The sequence below is a fragment of the Sparus aurata genome, chromosome 5 (assembly GCF_900880675.1).
Source record: "Sparus aurata chromosome 5, fSpaAur1.1, whole genome shotgun sequence".
Taxonomy (NCBI): domain Eukaryota; kingdom Metazoa; phylum Chordata; class Actinopteri; order Spariformes; family Sparidae; genus Sparus; species Sparus aurata.
This window is the reverse complement of record NC_044191.1, coordinates 30,389,029-30,414,436: the sequence shown is the minus strand read 5'-3', so window position 1 is coordinate 30,414,436 and position 25,408 is coordinate 30,389,029. Positions and strand designations below refer to the sequence as shown.

At 44.5% G+C, this 25,408-nt stretch overlaps 1 protein-coding gene across 3 annotated transcripts in view; it reads left to right on the top strand.

Annotated features, from left to right (window-relative positions):
* Positions 1-25,408, top strand: part of LOC115581182 (netrin receptor UNC5C-like) — a 382,877-nt gene that overhangs the window by 283,371 nt on the left and 74,098 nt on the right. For all 3 annotated transcript variants that reach the window (XM_030416078.1, XM_030416077.1, XM_030416079.1), the window contains 2 exons: positions 3,858-4,001; positions 18,841-18,944. In XM_030416078.1, coding sequence (XP_030271938.1) covers positions 3,858-4,001; positions 18,841-18,944 — 248 coding nt within the window. The remainder of the gene's footprint in view (positions 1-3,857; positions 4,002-18,840; positions 18,945-25,408) is intronic.

Genomic DNA, 25,408 nt, shown 5'->3' with positions numbered 1-25,408 from the left:
AGTTTGACAGATTCCTTTAGCTGTTCTGATTTCTCCACACTTACTTTCAGTCCCCAGCGGACGTTAAAAAAAAAAAAACCCACACACACATGACATTGTCGGATGAAACGTTACATCGGAGTGAGTGACAGCCCTTCTGGCATCAAATGGCATTTTCATGTAAACAGTGCGGAACTGGTGGAAAAAGTTGTGTGAACACAACAAGTAAACAAATGTTTATCTCCACAAAGGCAGAAACATTAATGTTGCATCAGTAGCTTTGAACATTGAGCATGATATTTACCACTGAACTGTCATTGGTTTGGGCCTTTTTAGGTGGGTGGTGGGAGCACTGGGACACGAAGAGATGCATAGCCAGAAGGAATGAGGTTACACCCGCCTGCCCTGCTCCCACAGTGATGCTCCCCGCTGAAGAAAGTCTTTGCATGTTCCCCACAATGCCCTTAGAACCCAGATTATGTGAAGACGCGGCCAAGAAGTCAGGTTTCTCCTGCAGAAAGAAACTTAGTTGACCAGCTCTCTGTTTTGTTGCGAATGTATTGAACTGTGTAATCAGGTGACTGATTGATAATTGGGTTCTCAGGCTGATTGAAGCTACACAAGCATGCACTATATTTTATTTTATGGGAGGAAAACACGATTAGTTTGTTAGGTTCTGGTGTTTCTTGTTATAGTTGCACAACACGACCGGTGTTTCGATCTCAGAGGGTTGAAAAAGCATTTATTAATTTCATCCGTGTTTTTTTAAGACCAGTGAAGGTGAAGTAAGACCCATTTGACAACTCCTCTTTCCTTGTTATTCCGGCCTTCCCCGCACAAAGCCAGCAGCGATGGATCTTTTTCGGATTCAGCCTTCAGCCTCTCGGAGAAATTGAACACATTTCATCATTGCAATCATTGTTTTCCCCCGCTGTGAAACCAGCCCGGCTCGCCATGATGTTCTCTGTTTTCGCTCTCTCTACGTCCTGTTCTTTGTTTTTGTTTTTCCCTCTTTCTTTTTGTTTTCTCATATCTCTGTAACCCACTCCACCTCCCCCTCCTTTGCTCTGTGTTGTCCTCTAATATCTCCCCATTTCATTTCACGCAGTATCTTGCAACGCTCATACTAGTTCACCTCTCATTCACCTGCCCCCTTATTCCCCAGCTCTTGTTATGTGAGCCATCCCAGTATCCTCCAGTATTCTCTTTTAAGTATAAAACTAAAACTTGAAGAAAAAAGTGAATCACTATCAACTCCGGGCAGCTGGATTTATGATCAACTAAATGAGATGATTAAACATCCCTGTCAAGATATATTTTGGCTACCGTTGCTCAAACAAACTTGCATTTTCTGCATTAAGGGCGCTCGTAAAACTGGAGTTGGCTCAGACTATGTTTACCTAGGTGTGTTATATAAGTAACACATAAAACTATCCTCCTGTGCAATGCAAGTCAGCTGAAGTCGTTCAGTCAGAGGACCTGCCTGTCCCTCGTGCTGCAGTGTTATTCTCTGAGAATAAACAGAGCAGAGCAGGTGAGCGCAGACTGATATCTGCAGTTTTGACTGTGTTCTGTAGAAAAGAGCTGAGATATGATATCTCTTGTTTGTTTCACCATTTGCTGCATAAATGTCTCGTTTTAATCAGGAAAATCTTGGAAAATAAAATATGGAAGTTCACCGAATATATAATAATTGTAAAAAAAAAGCTCTTGAACTTTTAATGTGTGACAACTAAATATGTGCATTTACATTTCGAAAATAGAATATGTGCCTTGTTCTGCACTATTACTCCAGTGTTCGTAGTCTTTATGGTTAATAATATAAAAGCTACAAACATTACTCATGATATCGCACAGAAAACGCTTAAATGTATTCTAGTGCTCCAGTCGTTCAGTAATAGCGTCATGCTAACGCTCTTCATCCTCTGCTTTATTGACCGATACGTACACGCTGCTGTAAATGTGCGTAGTGTTCTTCCTGTATTTGTCCCCAACACAAGCTCGCTCCCCGCCTCGTCCTGTGTGCCGAGTCCAATGGTCCCATTTATGTGCCATTCCATATGCTTTCTTTGCATCCGTCTGAGGCCATTGGCCATAACTAGCTGTCTGGCTCATTTGAACCGTTCATTTTAATTGCCTTACCTTCCTCATTACTTCCACTGTAGCACGCTCACTGGCCTCCGCCTCCTTCCTATCCCTTTTGTCCTCTTCTTCTTCACGCTGTGTGTGTTTTTTTTGTTTTTTTCTTTGCTCATTGCGACTGCCTGTCTGCTGGTTTGCAGCTTTAGTCATGGGTTGCTTGCTGGTTATAATTGCCTCTTTAGCTGCCATTTTCTTAGCCTCTACCTCCCTGGCTGTGTCCCCTTGCTCTTTCATTTTAAGCTATGGAGCCATAACAGTCTCCCTTGTTTGCTCCTTTGCTCGAGCGCCAGTATTCACATTATTTTTTATACACTCTTTGCTCTTTGCCCTCACAGCCCTCTCTCCCCTGTCACTGGCTTTTTGTCCCCTGTTGTGCCGGCAGTACCTTCGCAAAACTTTCTTACCTGACTTTCCTCCTTGCCTTCTGTGCCATTATTTCTCTTTGAATTTCCCATAAGTTCCCCCTTTTACTTTCCATCTCTTCCATCTCCACGTCCCTTCTTATCAATCTTGATTTTTTTTTTTTTTTCTGACTCAAAAGCCATGTCTCCACATCTTCCATCTCGCTACCGAGAAAGCTTTTGTTACCTTTCTTACTCTTTGCCCTCGTGGGTTTCTCCGCTAGCTGGATTTTTTTTTTTTTTTTTTAAACTTTTTTGCCTTTCCTCTCGGTCACCCTTGCTTTTATGCGGGCATGCTTATTGTAACTGTCTCTCAATTTCTCCAGTGGCAAGAAACTTACCGAGAGTCTCCGTGAGTAATGGGCCCAAGTCATATTTGTGGAGCCCCGTTGAGATTGTTGCTAGGGTCTCTGTAACACAGCTGAACCTGAAATAAACCGCACAGAGCGTTTTGCCCGTCCACTCCCGAGTCCCCGCTTACTCTTACCTAAAAACCCATTTTTATCTCCTTCCCTTTTCCTTTCCGTTTCACATTTCATTGCCCTCTCACACCTCTCGTTCTGTCACCCTCTCTCTTCCTCTCACTGTGCCTCTGTCATGTTCCTCTCAATTACTTCTACCAATCTACCTTTTCTCTCCTCTCTCTCTCTCTCTCCTCGTTTTTTTTCTCCCTTCACCTCTTTCCCCTTCATCGGTCCCCTTCCTTTTCAAAATCATTGTCACAATTTTCTCAGTGTCTCTTTATTTCCCCCGCTTGTGAAACCCGAGTTCCGCTTGTCCTTCTACGTGTCCTATATTTTCATCCGGAGTTTATCCCTCCTTATTTCCGACTCTTTTCTTCCACCGCAGACCTCCTCTATCTCTGCTGCCTTGCAGTCCTATCAGTGGGGTGCAGCTATTTAAACCTCACACTTATTCTTCACATGGAGCTGCTTTCAAAACACCAGAGAAAAGAGGGAATCGGAGAGCAGAGCGAGATTAGTGGTGGAAGAGCAAAAGCAACAATCTCACAAAGTTTACATTAAATCCAGAGCGGATTTACTCAGTAAAATGACCCCGGGTTTGTAAATCGGAGCAGATATTGTATGATTATCCCCTCTTCTGTTTACTTGCTGGGATATTTACTGTGCCCCGCTTTGACACTTGCTTCTTAAGCTAACATGAAAGCCGTATCGCCAGAGTAGAAGCTTTAGTATCAGTTGCTGGCGGAGAAGCCGGAACTTGTGACTCATTCACCGTTTTTTTTTTTTTGCAGGAATCTTCTTTGGCTTTGAATCTGAAACCTCGACTGATGTTGTGAATGACTCAACAGTGGTTTTCCCTTCTTGCCTGCAGGTCTGGTGGTGAGAGAAGCCAGTATAGAGATCACGCGACAGCAGGTGGAGGAGCTGTTTGGACCCGAAGATTACTGGTGTCAGTGCGTGGCCTGGAGCTCCGCCGGAACCACCAAGAGCCGCAAGGCCCACGTCCGCATCGCATGTGAGTACACGACCCTGAGCAGAGCTGTATAGACTGGAAGACGCTGTTAACACATGCGTGAGCACACTGTGAAGGGATGTGTGCGAGATCATCAGCGTTTTACCCACAGAGATGCGATTACTCATGTGCAGGCGTTATGCGTTACAGTACATGAGAACATACAGAACACACACAGTTATCGTTATCATTATTTAATACTGTCCAGCCGTCTTGCTCTGCCGATTGTTTTTAAATCGCTGTCAGCGCTCACATCCAACAGACAGGTCGTGTTTCTTGTTGCAGCTTCATAATAAAATCCACCCTGCACCAGTTTGAAATGCTTTTAATTTGACCCAGCGTCAGTAGGACGTGTTGGGCTTGAAGCAGCAGCAGTAAATTAATAACCTCTAAAACGGCATCAGGAGAGTTAACAATGAGGCCGATATAAATAAAATGGAATAGGAAACGCTCACGCTGAACACACGTGAAGGCTTTGTTTTTCCTGTGGATTCCTCGTGCGCAGGTAGGCAGCTTAATTTTCCATGCGGGAATGGCGGACCCCGACGCTAACGGTTATAGAGGGAGGTTCACAGAGAGTGTGAGTAAACCATTATAATGGAAGACCACCGTCTCCATGGTACACGGTGTATCCTGAGAAGACCGTCTGAGTCACGTTACTCACTCAATGATTTAATAAAGGATTTTTATGAATTATTATCGGAGCGCCTTGGATTCCTTTCAGACTGCCAGCCAATACCACACTTTCACTTGATTATCGACCCTACCCTTGAAGAGCACCTTTTTTTTTTTCAATAATAGAAACGCTTCTGTTCTTGACCCAGCGAAAACTCCCTATTTTTCTTCATAATCACACAGTGTTTTCAAGGAGTATAAATAAAAAAAGCCGGACCATCGAATGAAAAACAAAGTATTTCACGAAAATAAAGGATTATAACCTTGACTGTCTCTTTGGCTTTTTTTCCTTTGATGTTTCAAGGTGCGTTACTGTCAGGAGATCTGAAACTTTAGCTAGAAACGCTCGACTTATTGGAAAAAAGCCTGGAGTTTTTTTTGGGGTGGGGGTAGAAACCTTCAAAATTGTTTTCACACCAAATGAAACATGGTGGGGACACACAGCATAGTAACTTCAGTCTGCCATCAGCAGCTTCCTGTTATGGTCTGGTGAAGAATTTAATATGACAACTGGGAGTCTGACTATAAGGTCACAGAGAGAACACAGGCCAGACTAAACCCGACTCCATATCACTCTAGCAGACAGCGGTACAGTGTGACAGTGTGCATACGCGCTGATCACATGGGGAAATCATTTCAAGACTGAAGGAAAAAGGTTGACTCATGCTGTGAACGTTCGGCACTTGATGGCTGCAGCAACCGTGCGGAGACGTTTGCTAGGAATCACCCTAAAAAGAAGGTTATGTGCCTCGTACAACAGAGCGGATTGTTCCTTCAAGGTTCCCTTCGACTGGCCTGAGAGTTGGACCCCCCCCCAATATTACTTTTCCAAGCGTCATTGCTCTGGTCAATTCAGCCATACACAGTAAGACAACCGGGACTTCTCTGAGTGCTCGGGTGACAGAAAGGTCAAGCAAGAAAAAGAAAGACCAATAACAAAATCGACCCCAGCCCTCCTCGTTTTACCTGGCTTGTACCGACAGTGCGGCTCCGCTTGAGTGAACTCTCAAAAGGACGACTGGGGGCTTTGAAGGAGTCCATTGAGCAGACAAACTGCACACTTCCTCAAATGTAGTGCTTTAACAGACTGTATCACTCTAGCAGACACGCACGCTGGAAAATCCAGGTTCCCCAGGTTGGTCATATCGGCGCTGCCGGAGGACATCCGTCATGTTGACCCTTGAATCTTATTCGGGTTATTTTATTTGGCTGTAAACATGTCTCACATTCTCACTGTTGCGTGGCTGCTTCAGTTATTTATGCGCGCACTGACTTACGCGTGTGTGTGTGTGTTTTGAATGAATTTATTTGGATTTAGAAAGGAAGCTAACAGAAGTACAGGCATAATCTTCGTAAAAGACATTGGCAAAGATGAAGATAAAAAAAGATCAGGAAACCCCGACTTACATTACATTAATAGTGGAGATGTTGTGGGTGATATGATAGTTATTGATCGCTGTTTTTAACGTCCTCTTATTTCTGCATCCAAAGTTTACATAACTCTAAAACATTGATTAGCAGATCTGATGTGAACATACAAATAGAGTGATGTAGGCAGGAACATTTAATTGTCAGTTGTCCCTCTATGCTGCACAAGCTTCTGTAAGATGCAATACAATTTCATATGCTTAGATATGTGTTGCGGGACAATTGCAACGTATTTCTCAATACGTTTTGGCTTGTGAGCTTTAAAGAGCATTCACATTTAGAGCGGAGCATCGCTGGCTCTCTGCGCTGCCTTTGTTTGTGGGGATGTTTTCTCATCCGTCTGTCAGCAGAGAGTTAGTGACACAGTCAGAAATATCCTCCTAAGCTCCGCTAATAACATTCTCGAACGGAACAGGCCCTCCTCGGGGTGCAATGAAAGCCGGGTAATGTGCTGTTTTTGGCTTACGTCCGGGCCGACGCACGCTGAGAGACAGATGTAGGTACGCGGGCCTCTGCGGCTCTCCGAGGTAAACACGTGAATTCAGGCAGGAGCGGCGCAGAAACGCACGCACAGCACTGAAGACGCCATTGTTCAGTGGCTCACCTTCTCAACCAGGTAGCTGGTGTAGGAGCATAATGCATGAGTGTAGACACGTGTGAGAGAGAGTTAATGTGTGTTTCTGTTTCACTAACTTTCTTGTTTCTTTCTTTTCGTCTGCCTGATCTGTTTCGTTAATGCATCAGAAGTCCTCGACTTCTCCTGACACTGCTTATAATAACATGTCGCCGAAATTACTTTGCATCACTGAGAAGCTAAATTGGTTCTGTATCTGCTCATAGTTGCATCATTTGGACCTGCCCGGTTTCAAAAAATCATTTATCTTTGATTCAGTTTTTGAAGCACTTTTCAAAAACAGGTTTGAGTACTTTACAAAGACATAGAAACCACAGATGAATAATAATATGAACTCATTTTGAAGTAAGTTTTTAAGAGCGATTTAAAAGGAATAAGCTCTAAAAATATCTAGCCTGATCTCCTCTGGCATGTTGTGAGTCGGAGGGCCCCGACTCCGAAGGCTCGTTCTCTGGTTTTCAGCCTTGACCAAGAAATTACGAACAGACCTCTGCCAGAGGATCTCAGGTTGCTTTCAGGCTCGTGAGGGGTTAGTAAATTAGTTATATAATCAGGAGCCAGTCCAAAGTGTTTGAGTTGTAGTACTCAAGATCCATTTATGCCTCAAGAAGGTCGTGTATCATAATCGTCTGCATTTATACTCAAAGTCTTGGTCTTGTCTCAATCTAGAAACACTCGGGTCTTGGTCTTGACTTAGTCTCAAGCTGTCAAAGTCTTGGTCTTTTCCTGATCTAGATACACTCTGGTCTTTTTCTTGGTTCTTGACTACAACACTGCCAAGCGTGCTTTAAAAGCAATCATCAAACTTTTGAAATCGGATCTAAAACGCGCACGTAGCCAGTGCAGAGATGCTAAAACAAGACATTGTGTAAACCTCTCACCTGAGTTCTGCACTGTATCAAAAGCAAGCCAGCATGCTGCCTATTTTCTTGTTTCCCCCCCTTTTTCAATCAACTTCTTCACACAGGGCATAGAGTATTTCACACACGTAAGCCCTCTGCTGGAGGTTAGCAGGAGGGATGGTGATGGAGGATGCCTCTTAGAAGGCTTGAAGGGCCGATAGATACCAGGAGGCGGAAGATGATACGAACCCTGCCTCGCTTTCACTTTACTTTCTCCCTATTTCTCTTAACATCGCTCTCCTTTCTACCTTTCTTTTTTTCTGTATAGTATGTATTTCCCCCCTGACTTTGCCCGTCCCTCTGTCCTTCACTCTCTCTCTCTCTGTTACAACAGTGATTTTTCCCTTAACCAGATCTGATTACACTCAGCCCCCTCTTGCGATAACCTTTTACTTCAAATCGACCCAACCCCCTGACCTACCCCGCTTTCGACTCCTATTTGGATCCACTGTTGTGATTAAAATGCTTCCTGGCAGCTCGAGCTTGCTGAGCAAAGTGTGTTTTCAAGCGCACCATGCAATGGCAATTCAGCATTTCTCTCCTGCATTCCCATCTCCTCTTCCCACTCATTTTCTTATTCCCCTTTTTTTCTCATTGTCCCCTCTTTGCCCGCCATGTGCTTATTGTTTCCTTCTGTTAATAATGCTTTTTTTTTTTTGCCTCCATCTTTCTCATTCTCCAGCATCTTCAGGCTGTTTAAATAGCTGTACAATTAACACTTCGAGGCATTAACTGAATACGCAGTTTGTAGCTGGATGATGGCAATCAGTGTCGAGGCTGTAAAAGTGTCAAACACACAATCAGATATATTAAATCTCTGAGAGATTTGTTGGGCTTTTGGAGCAGGGCACTTAAGCAGAGTTATGGCTTGTGCAGGCAGCTTAATTCAAGTTTATAAAGCAGGTTAGATGAACACACACACACACACACACACACACAAATTGTCACACTTGCTCATGCACAGCATTGCAGGCCCGTACACAAAAACACACACACAGGCACAAATGTTCACGCAGCGTCAGTCATGCTCTCTGGCCCAGCAGCTTTCAGGTCAAGTCTTTCTCCTTCAAGGGATTAGCAATATGTCAAGGTCACACACACACACATACAGAAGCTCACACAAAAACACACAAACGTGCACATACAAACAGCCAGACACACACAAATTAGAGATGATGGCAATTTGTTCTGCCACCTTCCACTGAGACATGTGTGCGCATAGCAATCAGGAGTCCAGACACTCGGGGACGCTGAGACTCCGGCAGCTCCTTGTGTCAACTGGAAAAATGTGCGCTGGTGAATTTTCTGCTGTTTTGTTTATGATGCAAATGTCTCAGCTGCATGTGTTTACATTTTCCTTCAATCATGGATGAATTGGACCAAGGAAAACAAGGCTCGACAGGGATTTTCTTGTCTTGGATTCTGAGCATTGATTGCAACCAAACTCTTTCTACACTCATTTCGGTTCAGACCCGCACGCAGATCTCAACAGCAGAGGCAGTCATTTGTAATCAAGCAGCTGGAAAACAACTGCAGCGTGTCAGCCAATATTTCTGGTATTAAAGTTGCTCGGTGGTGCACAGACTGCCCCAGAAACCAACCACAGGCCCGATGATGTTTGACCTTTTTTTGCATGAAAAGACAAAATATAATATATTCAAATCAAGTAAAGTATACACGCCGTTTATCTCTCCACACTCTGACAAACACCGTCAGTGGAACACTTTTTCAGTCTTTCTGCCTGGATGACATCATCGCGATCATCATCTCGGTTTCTGGCTTTTAGAGAGACTCGATGATGTACACAAACACTGAATAAATATTTTTGTAGGGAGAACCGTGGTGTGTGTGTGTGTGTGTGTGTGTGTGTGGATGTGGATGTGTGGTCATGATGTCTCACCCTCACTTTAAGCCACTAAGCTTTTTCCCAGATGTCAAGGAATGCTCCAGCGTACTCTTTAAGTGTTAAAGTGGTAAGCCACAGTGTTGATTTACTGACACAAAGCTACAGTCACTTGTCACTTTCCAAAGTCTGAGTGTGAGATGGTGTATATGCACAAATTGTGTTGATATAGATGTATATGTTTGTTTTTAAACTATCATTTGTTTTGAGGATCTAAAGTGAAGTGTGTCATTTTTAAAAACATGCCACTTCTTGTCGTCTTGCAGAAGATCCTTGTCAGGCCCTTGAGCCATTTAAAATAAAAGAGAAAAAAAAAAGAACTGGATCCGGAGGAAGTGCTGATGCTATGTCAGCGAACGGAGTTGTTTACTTGTTCAAGTTTGACTGCGGCTCGAAAGACCTTGTCTGATGTTTCCGGCTGATCACAGGTTGTGAAGTGTTGAAATGACAGGGTGGAGAGTTCAGGGAAAGAACTGGTCTGAGTGGAAAGTCTAAAGTCACTTAGAGGAAATGACTTCCTATAACGGCAGTAAAGGTCACAGGCTGCCTTTACTTCTTCGTCTGAAGTTGACGTATGAGTGCGCAAATACTGAGGAGGTACCCAACCATAGACTGCAACAGCACGAGCACTTAATATACTACAGCCCTAGGACATATTGACGTCAAGATTTTTCAGTGATTTTGCATTAACACGCTATTCCATGAAAGCCATTTTAAGGTCAGATTATACATTGTGGGTCTTTGCCTTTCCTTTATTGTGTTATGTAGCATGTTTGTGCATGTAAATGGTCTGCAAAGTGAAAAAGTCGAATTTATACTTCTGTAACTTATGTGCATCATTATGTAACAGCCGTTAAATATGATATATTTATCATGGAATATATACAGGAGATACAGTTGCTAATGATGTGTAGTGGCGTTATTTTAGATCACACTACCTTGCTCGGCATGACCCGCCCTACTCTGCCTCTGACTGGCTACATCTTCCCCATTAAGTAATGCGAACGTGGTACTCTCACCAAAGATTGAACCGAGGCGAGATGTCTCACTCTGTAACTAAAACGGAGCGTTCAAGACACAGTGTGAAAAGGGATGCTGCAGTGTTGCACCAAAGTAATGTGTTTTTTTGATAATGAAACTATTTAAACCTGTTCCACTAGGACCCGCAAATAAAAGTATGAACCTGACAGTTATTATAAAATGACCTCTTTAACACCTGTCAGATGAGCACAGGTTGAATGGTTATCAAACTAAATATTATATGTAGCAGATAATAAAGTGACTCAGTAAGTCTCTACAAAGGCAAACCATTTAATGAGTTTTGTGTCATGACATCCAGAACGTAACACAACCCCCTCATTATTCTAATATACAGCAGGAAATGTCTTGTTGTTAAAACTTATCATCAAAAATGCATTTAATTACCATTCCCTTTACATTTCCTCTTGTAATGTTTCTTAAATATTATCTTTCCCCCTTGTGTGCTTTATCACTTAAGTGATTCAGATTTTTTCTAAACCAGAGGTCTGATCTGTTTCCATTGCGTGCCACTGTGGAGGAAATTGGATGTCCAAATTATCCTCTCTGAGACTAAAGGAGAGTACTTTTCTTGCTATTTTCTTCCAAAGCATCTCACATTGCTCTTTATTGCTTGAGCAGCTCCACCAGGGGAAACCGTTATGATTTGGCATGGGTAGCGTGCAGGCGGAGACACCCATTTTGGATAATTGCTCTGAAATGTGCTTATGCAGAGGTGCCTGAGGCAACAAGCTAACCACAAACATAATAACAGTTTGGGCCAGTGGAAGAAGTTTTTAGGCAGAGCAGAGACGCGGGGAGGGAGGCGAGGACGCCGAGAGGGAAGAGGGGAGTTTATGCAACAAAAAGGTCATTTTTTGAATAGATGCTTACACTGCTTCATTGTGTATTTTTGGAGAGTTCACGCTGAAGAACACTTTACAAGGTTGCCCTCTGTACTTTTCAACCCTGTTGTTCCACGTTGTTTAGTGAATTCATGATTTGCTTTTGTTATATTTATGAAGCCTGGGTAGCGTTATCTGCAGTTCGGGGAGTGAAGTGGGGTCAGTGAATTGATAGGACACAGCTGTCCCTCCTCTCCTGTGCACATATTTCCCTCGGGCACATATTTGCACGCAAGCATAAAAAAACACACACCTTCCATTGACATGAATTCATGGTCTCCTTGTGTCGGCAACACAATGTCACATCCTCTCTTTAAAGCATACACTCAAACACACATCCCGTATTGCTTACAAACTCGCAAAATCGTGTCTGTCATAGGCTGCTGGCTTAGCACTGTGTGTGAATGTGTGTGAGTGTTGTCTGTTCATTCCCCAAGCAGTTTGCTTTAATCTCCTCTAATTTCATTCTCAATCTTTATGGAAATCAACTCTCACAACCGACTCCTCATTTCACCATCTCCCTTACTAATTAAGACCAGGAAATTATTCCTGGAATTGGCTGGCAGGAGAGAAGAGAAGTGTGTCTCATCCCTCAATCACTTCCTCATTCCCTCCTTGCGTGTGCAGTTGTTGTTTGTCACTCATTTGTGGTTACGTGCCTGCTTTTTCTGTCCCCGCTGCGACTTCCTCAACATTTGCGGCTGCCTCGTCTCCATGTACGTGTCGTGCCTGCTCGTTTGTCTCCGGCTCCTGGGTGCGCTTTTTCCCCTCACTGTGACAGTATCTCGTTCCTCCCTTTTGTCTTTGGGTGTCTGTACACGTACGTGCCTCTCTGTGTGTTGTGTGGGTAGCCATGTGGTGGATTTAGGGCTAAAGCTTTGGGTGATTACTCCCATAATGAACCATCATGCTCTGTTCAGGCTGTCATCCCCCAAAGGGATTGACTGTATTATGAAGTTATCATTCAGCCTCAGCAATGCTATGTGTCCTCACATAACTCTCCTAAAATATAGCTCCACACACCGAGTATGATAATGATCAGATTTATATCGCATGAAATTAAACCTCACGGTGTAGTTTCGGAAAGGTATTCGGGAGAATTTGGGGAATCAGTAAAGCTTTGTCGGCGGTGACTCTCCAAAAATAAGACGGCATTATCACGTCTAACGTCTTGTTCTCACATACAGATGCAAACGTCTGTCCCCTATCTGTTATCGTTCTGTAGCTCCTCATCTGCTGCTGCTTTTTAACTCGCTTTATCGTGTATACTTTGCAATAACACATACTGGCAAGAATGATTGACACCGGGGTCCCATGGCTGCCCTCAAGTCAGTCCTGCTCCTGGTGAAGTCGGGGTCAGGGTTAATGAGCGCCATTAGCCGTCGCTTACACATGCCAGAGGTGTTTGCATGAAGTAGAAACTTCCTGAACTCCCTTCTTTGACTCTTGGGGGTGTTGATATCTGGATCCAGCATGTGTGTTGTTGCTCAGTAGGGAGTTTCCTCTTGAGGAACCGGAGGGGAGAAAACACATTGCCAATGTGTTCCTTATTTGTGGTTATTTGTAGTATCTAATCATCCAATCATGCAGAAGCTCCCCTTTTTTTCTGGATATTAGTAATGTTAACATGTATGAACTATACCAGAAAATACATCACATGACTTATGTTGTCAAATACAAATCTCAGATGTGAGATTTCACTCATAATTAATTGTTTAGTACCGTTATTCATCAGTTACACCATGGGTCTTCAATGTTTCTCAACCCAAGGACGCCCAACTGAATATATATAGTATAAAATGATGTTACTTATTCAACAGCCCCTGCAATAACATGTACAGCAGCCTGCAGGGCCGTGTATAAACTAGACAACAGCAGACGTAGCACAGCTGATGCTAGGCAGGTTAGCCTCACCTTCTGCACTCTCTCTGGTGGTTTCTGATGTAGAGGATTTGTCAGAATACTCCATTGTGTCCATTGCCATCCATTGAATGTCCACACAAGTGGGATAATAAAACACATAGCTGGCCATGTGTTTCGATAATACTTAAGTAGCTGACTAGTTTGCTATTATTGATAGGTGCCACATAAGATAACTTCCTCACAAGACAGCACAAAGAATCATGGCTAGAGTTTATTTTTTATTTTGTTACAATAAGTTGGATTCAGGTTAATGTGTACTGTCAGACAAGTTCACATTTTCAAAAACTACAAACTTTTAAAATACAATCGAGCAATAATTTGGTAACTCTGACGACCCTCTGGGGTTGGTGGGTTTGTGGCTGAAGACCCAGGGATTATGGGACATCGTGAAAAACAGACACCGCTCACTTGTTCGTGATTTTTGTTTTGTTTTGTTTAGTATAAAGTTTTAAAAGCCTAACTACTTAATGTGTCCTCCACTGAGCTACACAGCCAAAGACAACATTGTGTGCTATTCATTTACCCTCACACCATCACTGTGTGAGCTGTCTGACCTTAAAACATTTCTTCTTCAGTACGTTCTGTACAAAGTTATGCAGCGCTTGAAATTCTCTATCTAGATAAATGCAAGTAGCCAAATTAGCAATTAGAGGTAGAAATTTGCGAGATTCTTGATATCTGCAGTTCAGGGCACAAATGCCCACATCCCACAATGACATCACCTAGAAATTCAGCCAGACATGAGAGTTTTTGCTCGTCTAATATTTTAGTATATTTGAGCCTGTATGAACTTGGGAGCGAGATCGACTCTTGATCAAAAATTCACAATTCTAAAACCTGGATAGCTGCAATATCTTTGAAAGGCTTGATTCAAACTTTCTTTTACGTCTGGAAGCTGGTCAACTGTTATCTCCCCTGCCTGTCTGCGGGATTTTGATAAAGGAGATGTAATCGCCGTCGGATTGATGGCTGGGATGTTTGATGGATTGCTGGTTTGCTTTTGAGGGAGATAAAGCAGATAAATACAGATGATACAGGCTGGACTCACTGACACGAGCTCCCGTCGAATGGTTCGGTGTTGTGGACATGAAAGACCAGGCAGGTGGTTTTGGTAGGAAGAAAAAAAGGGGTAAGGTGGTCCTGCTGTGTGCTGCCAGCTTCTCCCTCCCTCCTCCTCTCTCTCTTTCAGCCTCTCATCTTTCAGCCCTCCACCTGCTCTCTCTCGACTGCTACCTTCCATACCTCCGCCCTCTCCCCCCCCCTTCTCCTTCTCTTCCACTCTGCCTCCTTCTATGTCTGTTAGCCGCTGTAAGGTGATGAAATACCAAGAGAGTGACTCGGAGTCGACAGGTTCAGCATTAAAAAATGTTCTATCTACCTCGTCTGTGTGTGTGTGTGTGTGTGTGTGTGTGTGTGTGTGTGTGTGTGTGTGTGTGTGTGTGTGTGTGTTCGCACAAAATGGTGCACCACAGCTGACGGGGGGGGTGATTAAGAGTACACCGAGGGACCACGAGAGTAAAAGGACACAGAGACTCACACACACACATTCACACAGTAACCTCCAATGAAAGTTATTTTTTGTGTATGGCTTTTAAAAACTAAAGGACAGAGCGGAGAGGATTTGTCTTCCACAGCAGCCATCCTGTGCAAACTAACAAAGTGACTCCAAACTCCTCAAAGTGAAAAAGTTTTCCATACCAAAAGATCTCAAAGATTTCTATCTGTTCATGCTGCTTTAGCAAAAATAAATAAATAAATAAAAACCTCTGGATGTCACGTTGAAATACACACCTCACATATCTTCAGTTATGTCGCCGGTGTCATTAATCATCCTGGATCGCTGGCTTTCATTAGACATGTTACATGAGACACTTAATCAGTTTTAGTTACATGTCCTGCAATCCCATGCACGCAGGAACACATACCTGCACGTGCAAGACACACATCTATTTTTTTTTTTTTTACTAAATAACACATGTATCGCTCTTTGTATCCATCTAATCTGCCTGGTTTGACTAATCCAAAGTGCGCGTGTCTATAATGTTGCGCTGAAGAACGTGAACAGGGTGAAAGAGGCAGTTATGCAGATCCCTTTATCCGCATCGTATTGAGACCGTATACTCTTGATTCCAGGATAAACCGGATCATAAAACCTCTGAGTTACACCGAGGATCTGGAGCGGAAAAAACAAACATCGTGTTTTTCCTCCCTCCCCACTTCGTCCCCCGCATATGTTCTTATTTAGAAATCCATCAGCGCCGTAAATAAAGTCACCTGCTAAGTCCCGCAACACTGCCGCTCATCTCGGGTTACAATTTGTTTAAGGGCCCTTTTTCTATGGCGGGCTAATCATTTTAACATGTGTTAAGCTCAGCTGCCAATAAAAAAAAAAAAAAAAAAGGATACACGCACCGCGGTGCAGCGTATGGCAGCAGACTGGAGGTGAACAGGGGGAACGGTGAATTATGTTTTTAAACTCCGGCCAATAGCTGGAATCAATCAAACCGGAGAAGAAGAAGGTGAAGAGTGAACGACAGGATGATAGAAAGCGTTGGGGGAGATTGGCTGAATGTTAATGAAATGATATCATGGAGGAATCTCACTTTAGAGAGGCGAGTTGCAGAGTGAAGATCACGGCGTGTGTAATTTTGTAACGGCGACAGTATAAATCACGGTGCAGTAATCGTTCTCTAAATTCAGTGAAGAAGACGGCGACCTTTCGTATAAACAAGAGCAGCCGCCTCACAGGAGACGACGCCTGAGTTAAAAACAAACGACTCCGTGTCGGATGCTCAAAATCCAAACCGTGCGCACAAGACAGAAGTCTCCCCCCTTCAGTAAACGGGTTCCTCCTCCTCGGCTCGGGTTGGTTGCTTCCTGCTCTGTATTTACAGCGGGTCACTTTCCTCCTCCATATTTTCTTGTCACTTCCTGTCTTCCACGGCGGTTGGAAAGCTGGCGCAGGGGTGCAACACAGCCACCAACTGTCACTCTCACCTCTCGTGAGGATGTTGTTGTCCCGCTGCCAAAATCGCGTAACCTAGCGAGGCGGCGGGATTCACAAAATCGCAGGATCCAGCCCTGTTGTGACACAAAGCCTGCCTCCGATATATACTGTAGAGCAGCAGACGCCAAGGGATAGCTACTGTAGTGGGATCTGATGGACAAGCTCCTGCCATCGCGTGGTATACTCTGCCATTCTGTCCAGCTCTATTATTAGTATTTTTGTGTATGACTGTGTCGAGAAGTGTGGTGGAGAGAGGAAGCATAAAACATCACGAGGAAAACGCATAAAGCACGACGCATCAGTTAGACAAAACTGTCCTTCCCTCCATTCATTCATCAATCCTCCCACTTGACTGTCTCGTGTTTTCATTCATATCCTCTAACAGCTTTTGTCTCCCCTCCTCTCTTTTGTCTCCCCGTCTCCTGTTGTTCTTATTTAAATGTCTGGCTAATTGTCTTAAAGTCTGCTACTGTGAGCAATTCTTTTTTTATTTATTTTTTTTTTCTCTCCCTCAAAATGAAAACAGCTGAAGCTCTCGCAGAAAACCCCCCCCCCCCCAAAAAAACGTTCTGTTAAAAGAAATGGCAGCGCATTCCATGCTGCTTTGTAACGCTGTCATTTATCACAGCATGTGGACCATTAGTGTGAATCATTTATTGTCCTTGGCGTGCGTGAGATCCCTGAACTCTGGAAAAAAAAAGTCTATATGGAATGAAAGCGAGGGTTTAAATGTTGTGCACAGTGATTGAGGGGCATGCGTACGACAAAGCAGCCTGTGTTTTGTGTGCGAAGTAGTTAAAGCACTTAAAAAGTATGATCTGCAGTCTGTGTGTGTGTATGTGTGTTTGAAACTGTTTTCACCAGGTCGTGACAGCGTGTATACGTGTGCGTGTCGGTGTGTGAGCTTTGGTTTGACACTCAGAAATACACAGCTAAGTGTTTTTCCTTGTTGTGTATGTTTCTCAAGTGACACCCGAGTGGGAAGTGTCAATATATGCATGGCTGACTTTCAACCGCCGGCTCCATAATTACTGTCATTGTTGCCACGGCAATGAGGTAATAAGCTCGCCTTTACGATGACATGGCACCATCTCCTGAATTGGCCTTCCCTAACTGCTGAATCACAGGATGCTGTTGCAAAATGGCCTCCCACACACCTCCGCTTTCCATTGAGGCTTTTCTGCCCGCTGATATGATGACTGATGTCGCCCGTGTGTGTCGTGTTTCCCGAGTTGTCCTCGTTAGGGATGAAATAATTCAATACTGGCTGGAAACGCATGTAGTTAACCAGCTGAAATTGGAGGCTTCGCCCACGATTGGCGCATTTTATCAGGGGATCAGTGCTCCCAGGTTTCGCCGCGGTGTGCAACGCGAGCTTTTTCACAAGCTACCCAAACAAAGTCGTAACCGCCTCATCAGAACAGCTAAAGTGTCGCGCCAGATGGTTTGTTGCACAGACATCTGGCGAGACAGCCTCAGGAACTGTCTTGGAAAAAGGGCAGGCACGGTAGAAAAAAAATAAATAAAAAATTGCTCCACAGGTGATTGGGCAAAAGCGTCTGTCACAGTCTGACGTCAACCAATCAGATCAACAGGAGGAGAGTGCTCCTATTAGCGGAGCCCATTGGTAAGTCAAACCATACCTAAACCAGTTGTGAAAAGAGCAAAAACATCTTTACCAGCCTTCAGTGCTATCCAATATTCTATCCAGGTCTGGAAAGCCGCCATTGTTGTTCAAACGATCCGTCGCTTCTCTCGCTGGTCGTATCTAATTGGATGCTGATTGGTTCCATTACTGTTGTTTGGCCACAGTTGCATTGTGGTCGTTATCTTGTAGATCCAGCTTCCTGGAAAGATCACAAAATGTATGTCCACCAGTATCATTATGATGTCATTTTCAGTGCATGTACATGAAATGAAGCAATTAGTTACAGGTATCAGTTACTGCTCTCGTAAGTAATTGAATTGCATTACCAATAACTGCATATTTGAGTGATTAGTTACGAGGGAAAGCATTTTTATATAGTGTTGAGTTCTGCCTGCGTACCGACTGCTTTGGCTCCGGCTGTTTGAATGGTCAGTGGAGCTAGCACTAGTTTCTTTTGTCATAAGTGCTGTAATAGCTGCACCTTGGTGTTTTAGAAGATCTGAATTTCCAGTGCGTCAATGTGGATAACGTTCTCACACCTGCACGCAGACACAACTCACCACCCCAATATGTGCATCCAGCACAGCGAGCTGACATCGCCTGGACTGTTAGCTAGTGTGTGCAATCTAATACTGATTAATTGAAGGCCATTTAAATTGTACTGATTGTAATGACGTTATCTAATTTGAACAAGTCATTATTTACATTTCTAGGTACCGCCATATTAACCAACATAGCCATATGCGCTCTCGTTGACTTATACTCGTGTCTCAAAAGTTCCACTTTTTCTCTCTCCTCAGATCTGAAGAAGTCATTCGAACAGGAACCTCTGGGAAAGGAAGTCTCCCTGGAGCAGGAAGTGCTGTTACAGTGTCGCCCTCCGGAGGGCATACCAGCTGCTGAGGTACGTGCAGCTACGCTATTATTAGCCTCCACCTGACGTGAATATAAAGAAAGACGTGAGATGACGACAGAGGACTTGTAGAACAGAACGAAGGGAGTGTGACAGAATGAAGACACCGGGAGGATGCGAACAGATGTAAAAATAGAAATCATCAAGTGGAGGAAACTTGAAAAGGCGACAGAAATGTCAGGTATTAAAGATGCGACATCGCCCGGAACTGTGAATGACAGACGGCAGAACAGAGTGGTTTGATGGGTGCGTGTAGTCTTTCGCTGTCTGCAGTCACTGGTTGAAAGATGTGCTGAATCAAAAACCTCTCCTGACCCTTTGACAAATGTTTTATTATTCAGCTTTCTTTTCCTTTACTAGTGTCATGCCTAAAGCAAAGACAGATAAAATGTGATATTTCAAACACTCAATTTCCACGAGATGTAACAGAGACCTGAGACTTGGACCTTATCACACTGATGAAGCCTTAATACAAGCGAGGAGACCGTTTCAGACATTCACAGTCGCCTTGTTTTGAAAAGTGTTTTTCAGCGCTGTTTCGACGTTGCGCAGCAGAATTCATGTTGAATAGTCACCGGGGGGAAACTGTGGGGAATGGCTGGAACTCTGTTTTTGAGTGACGGTTGCTTGAAAGCTCTGCTGCAGCGAGGAACCACTGATCTAAAGATGCAGAGTTTAAACTTAGACTTGGATGTCCCCAGAGAGCCAATTTGAGTTGCAGCACATTACATGAAGTAATCTCTGAGACTGCAGAGGCCTAGCCTATATTCCTGTATTACTGTACATTTCCACCGCTCGCTCTCTGACTGTACCTGAGCTTTGCAGAAAATAATGAGGCTGATAAATGAAGGGATATCGTTTGCTTTCCTTCAAAGGGGGATGAAAAACGCTGCTATGTTCGTTTCCATTACCGGAGATGTACATATTGCTGAAAACTGAGCGGAGGTGAATCCATTTGCAGTAGAGAGGAAACCGTGAATGAGCACAATTGGCTTCGACTTCGTTAAGGGGCTATCTACGGTGGTTCTGAGGGTCTAAACACATTTCAGAAAGGCAACAACGTTACAGAAAATACACGATATTTCGGTTGATAAAGGTCGAGCTTGCAGAGAACTCTGGTTTGTGATTGGACAGAACCCAAGGCCCTGGCGACAGTTCAATCTCATTCCCTGTCTCTGCGGTTGACCTGCTATTCTCAGCGGCGTCCTTGCACAAACTTCAAACTTTTGAGTTTGAGTTGTTCAAATACTCCTCTATGATTTGAGCGTCTTCTTCATTGTTGACATTCTTATAGAATAATTCTTGAGATGCTTTCATCAAATCATGTTGTTAAAATGCCCCGGGGAACCCTGAAAGCACATTTTAAAAGCGGTAGATTAGAGGGGGTGGCAACTATTCAACAAGTGACCTCTGCGTCTGCTCTGCCGTCCTTTCAAACTCGGTTTGAATTCATGCAAGGACACTGCTGAGAGCAGCACATAATAGGGCCGGGGACGACATCAAAATGTCGCCTGTGACTTCGGTTTCTTCAGATCACAAACAAGAAGTGATGTCCCACCTTTTCCCCGACCTGGAAAGTTCGTCAGATGTTGTGTGATGTTGTGTTTTGACCCCCGGGGGCCGCTGTAGGAATCCCATTCGGTCAAACGATCCACCTTGTAAAATCACAACATCATTCTTCTGGTCATTTAAGCCGCCACTTTACCGCCTCGCCCAAGGACACTCTGATAAACAAGGCCGACTTTATGAGGTCAGAGCTCCCACCGATGCCAGTAATCTGAACAGGTGTGGGTTTATCACACGCATACAAGTAACACGACCACAACAGTACCGGTAAGATAATATTTAATGCCTCGAGTACATTGTCAGCACATCGCCATTTTATTCCCTCATCAAACGTGTCGCACAGTAAACATCCGCTCTGGAGACGCCACACATGTCACTTCCACTCCCCGAGGGCCTTAACTACAGAGGAGCACGTCATTCACAATCCAGATCGTTCTTTACTTTCCTGCTTTCATCTGGCTGCGTTCCCACCTGAATGGATAAAAAGACATAATTTCATTTAGTCGGTCACAGGGGAAGAGCAGCGCGGCACTCGGCGAGGGCTGCGCTACCGGATAAGGAGTCTCTGAATCAGTTTTCGCTCCTCAGGGTTTGATAGTCGTTTTCAATTGCACCTAAGTACACAGCTCCCCTGAGAGAGCGGGGGAGAGAGAACCTGAAAGAGAGGGGGCGAGGGGAGGCACTCAGGCAGGCCTGCATATAAAGTGAGTGAGGGAGGGAAAGTGTGTGTGTGTGTGGAGGGGGGAGGCGGAGAGGTGAAGGTGGGGCAGACCTAAGAAAAAGAACCAGAAAGGAGAAGGAGTGTTGGTGAATAAGAGAGTGATGCTTTCCTGTTTCTTTTCACTTCTCCAAATCTCTGATCTCCTCTGAGGGGAAACGAGCGATCGGTCAAGTTGTGACCGTGGGAGAGCACACATAGACTTTCTCATATCAACCTCGTCTCCTAGAAATAGAGCTTGTTTATCACTCACATTGTCTTCATGATTCCCCTGGTGACGGCCTGGATCGTGTTCGCGGATCGCAGACTTTCTGTCCAGGCTCCTGCCTGTGGTTACGTTTTAGCAACACAAGCACTTTGGTTACGGTTTGGAAAAGCTCGTGAGTTTGGTTAAATGCAAGTAGAAAAATCTTAAGTGCTGTCCACGCCAAGAACGATAACTACAACTGTAAGTATACAGTCTTTCTAACTCAAGTGGGTGGAGTCCACACCGCAAATGTCACGTCGACGGCGGGGAACGATATCGCTGGGGTCACTTTCAGAGCGAACAGACCTGACAGGGCCGTCACAAAGATCGATTTCTGGGACATTTTCTGACAAAATAATGCTGCAGGAGTTCTTATGATATTTGTTTCCAGCTACAGCGTCAACCTCTTTATGCAAGATGCTTTATAGAGTCTAATAACCAATAACTCGGTCTTGCTTATTGATAACGTAAATTAGTGTGCACATTACCTTCACACTGACAGGCTGCTAAACGATCTGTGGCACTGATGGGGTCTCACTTTTTTTGTGACGGATGTCAAATCAGCCCAAAGTATGGGTGAATTTTGTCTTCAGAAGTCGACAGCTCTCGTAACAGAGTGCTGGATCCTCTCAACTCCTCATCCTTGATGTATTTCGTGAAAACCGCATCTTTCTGGGGCTTTTCCTCTTTTCTGTTCCTCTGTGAAAATACGCAGCAGCAACAGGTCATTAATATCCATTCTCCTAAGCTGCCAACGCAGCTGGAGCGTGATTACCGGACGTTATTGTTCATCAGTGTGGATGCTCACGTCGTTATCTTTATAGCCAGAGTTTTAGTTTGATGGTGCGGGCAGCCAAGTCGCTGCTGACTGTTTCTGTGTTACGGCAGACTGTGCTCTTTTCCTAAACGGCTGAAACATCACCGTAAAAAATAAGTTGAATACCATGAATGGGCAGTGAAGATTTCAGTCAAACGTTCAGCAACAACATGCTTGCGTCTTGCCAGGTATGTAAGTTAAGGACACGGTTTGCTCATTTCCAGGAGACGGCGACGCTCATGTCGTGTCTGATTTTTTCCGCCTCGCGCCCACGTCGACACTCACAGCTCCCTCTCCCCACTCTCGGAGACAATTCTCCGCACTAATGACTCATTACTACTTCTGCTTCATCTGCTCTATTTACTTTTTTGGCACCTGTTTGACACACGCGACACATTCGTTTCGTATAAACGGCTCACACACACACGCCGGCACACCGAGCTATTTTTCCCAGTGCGTTCAATTTGCTGCCTTTTTCCCCGCTCCTTTCTCCTGTCATAATGGGATCTCAGGGCAAATGGATTGGACCGTCTCCCCCCCTACCCGTCTGCTGAAGCTGATTAGAGGGATTTAGGTTTAAAACCTGCTGATGACCTCAGGTTGTAGCCCCGACTTTCCTTTTATCTCTTCCGACTTTTCTATTTCTCTTTGTTCTTATCAAGCCAATTCTCTCTGCAGTGCACAGTCTCTTTTCCCTCGTTCTCCTCTTTCCCCTGCTCGGCCCTCCGCACACACACACACACACACCCACCCATCCTTGTGATTGACAGCTATCGTTGGCGGTGTCCTGTGACCTCCCTCAAAACGTTCTAATATTAGTGGTTGCGGTTGCTGCGTCGACCAGTTGACGACTGTTGTAAAGTTGTCAATGTGGTAGGGTCGGTGCCCTGATACGTGACACCCGCATCGTAACACCCAGCTGGCATCACGTGGCCGTCAACATGCCGCGCCGAGGCCTTGACTCGCTTGGCGCACGCACACGAGCACACACACACACACACACACACACACACACACACACACACACACAGTTGTTTTGGGCTTGTTTAAAAATTCGTGCCGCATTTCTAACACATAAATGTTTGTCCATTCATTGTCACAGGTACCTTAATGGTCACACACACACACACACACACACACACACAGACACACATGCTAAAGTATAAGAGGTACACTAAGGGACAGATTAGCCGGGGAACATTTTAACTGCCGCACAACTGTTAGCCTTGAGGGGTCGGGGTCAAAGCAATCAGGGATTGCAAAGAAACTGTCTCCGCATCGACCGGCACACGCTTGTTTCCTTTTCACTCTCCTCTGACAGGACTGTTCTTGTCATCAATCAGTCTTTTCAGTATGTTTTTTTTTTTGTATTCCTCTCTTTCAATCTAAAGCTCCTTAGAGACAAGATTTGAGGCATTGTGAAATCCTTGAGAAACATCTAAATCTCTTTAGAGTGTGATTGAAAGCCTTTAAAGGCTGATGGAAAGCTATTGGATTCGGCGGAGGGACGGTTCAGCAGTTCAACAGGAAAGGCTCGAGGACCAGACGGTAAATTCAGAGAACTTGCTGCACAGTGTTCTCTCTCAATAGAAAGAGAAGAAAAATATGTCTCCACTTTTGATTTGATTCAATTCTGGCTCCTTTTTTTTTTTTTTTTTTTTGTAAACTTTTTCTATATAAGAAGTACTTCTCTGCCCTGAGGTCACAAAAACCAGTCGGGATAATCGAATCGCCCACCTAAGTTTCCACCGAAGCCAAGTCGCAAAATGAACTTCACATCCGAGCCAACTTGTATATATTTTTTTTGTCCCCGTGCAAACGTTGCGCGCTTCATTAGGACGTAGAGGCCACGGAACGAGGCAGCGGTCTGGCGGCAGGAATACATATTCATCTTAAAGTGTAGGAGTGACCCCGCAGGCCGGGCAAGAGCCGGGAGACTGCGCGTAGCAGGTGGGGTTATGGATTTGTGCGTCTGTGTCTATGTGAATATTTGTGTATGTGCCTGTCTGCGTCTGTCTCTGTGTGTGAGTGATTACCCCAGCTGCAGTGAAATAAACACATCAGTGTGTGGTGACAGGCCCTCCACGTGTCTATCCCTAACACACACACACACACACACACACAGAGTCAGACAGTAACTGGATACGAGTCTGGAGCCGGGTCAAGTTCCTGTCACATTCTTAACCACTCAATCCACGGCCCTGAATTAGTGCACATTTTTCGCATGGATAGCAGCTCATGACCGAGCCGTGCATCATCAGTCTGAGGGTTATCTTTCACATCACAACATAAATTAGGAGTAGAGCCCGAGACCTGCGGTTTTTATTTGGAAGTGTCATTTAATTTACATCACAATACATACAAAGAAGCATGTCATTGTTGTGCACACCGCGTGTCACAGGGAGGCTGTCCTACAAAGATTTAGGATTTAGATTATCATATCAGCAAAACGCACATCCGGCTCACAGCTTTAAGGTCCCATTTTTGTAGGCGATCACAGCCAGGAAGAGAAGAAGTGTTACCTTCAGGCACAACATACACACACACACACACACCATCTTAACCAAGAAGCAGCTGTGTGTGTGTTCGTGTGAATCCAGGAGGCACCGCCACACATCTCACCCACATGTTCACACACACACACACACATTCGGCCTCTATAACCTCCCTCAAAGTGACCATCAAAGTCACTTTTTTTCTGAATGACTGTCTGCGTCAACCAGTGTGGAATAACTCTACACACTTGTGTGCGTTATTGCCAGTGTCTGTGTATGGGTGTGCCTCGGTGTGCTCCAGCGACTCTTGGTGATGTAAAATAGAGCAGACTTTTCTGTCAGAAGTCATCAGCGGTGTGCTGCGGCCAAAACGCTCGCGGCGTCCTCGGCGCTCACACACTCTGTACTGTATACTGTACGCGGACCCACACAGTGCATTTCAGTCCGTGAAGTCACCATTGTTAATGTGTCATACAATGACGTTTACTAGCAGAATCTATCTGGAGGTTATAACATCTGTGCCGGTGGAGTGCTTTAAATGGACAGTGGAGGTGACAGTGTGAATTAAACTGTCTACCAAATAAGACACGCTCTCTTCCTGCATCCACAGAT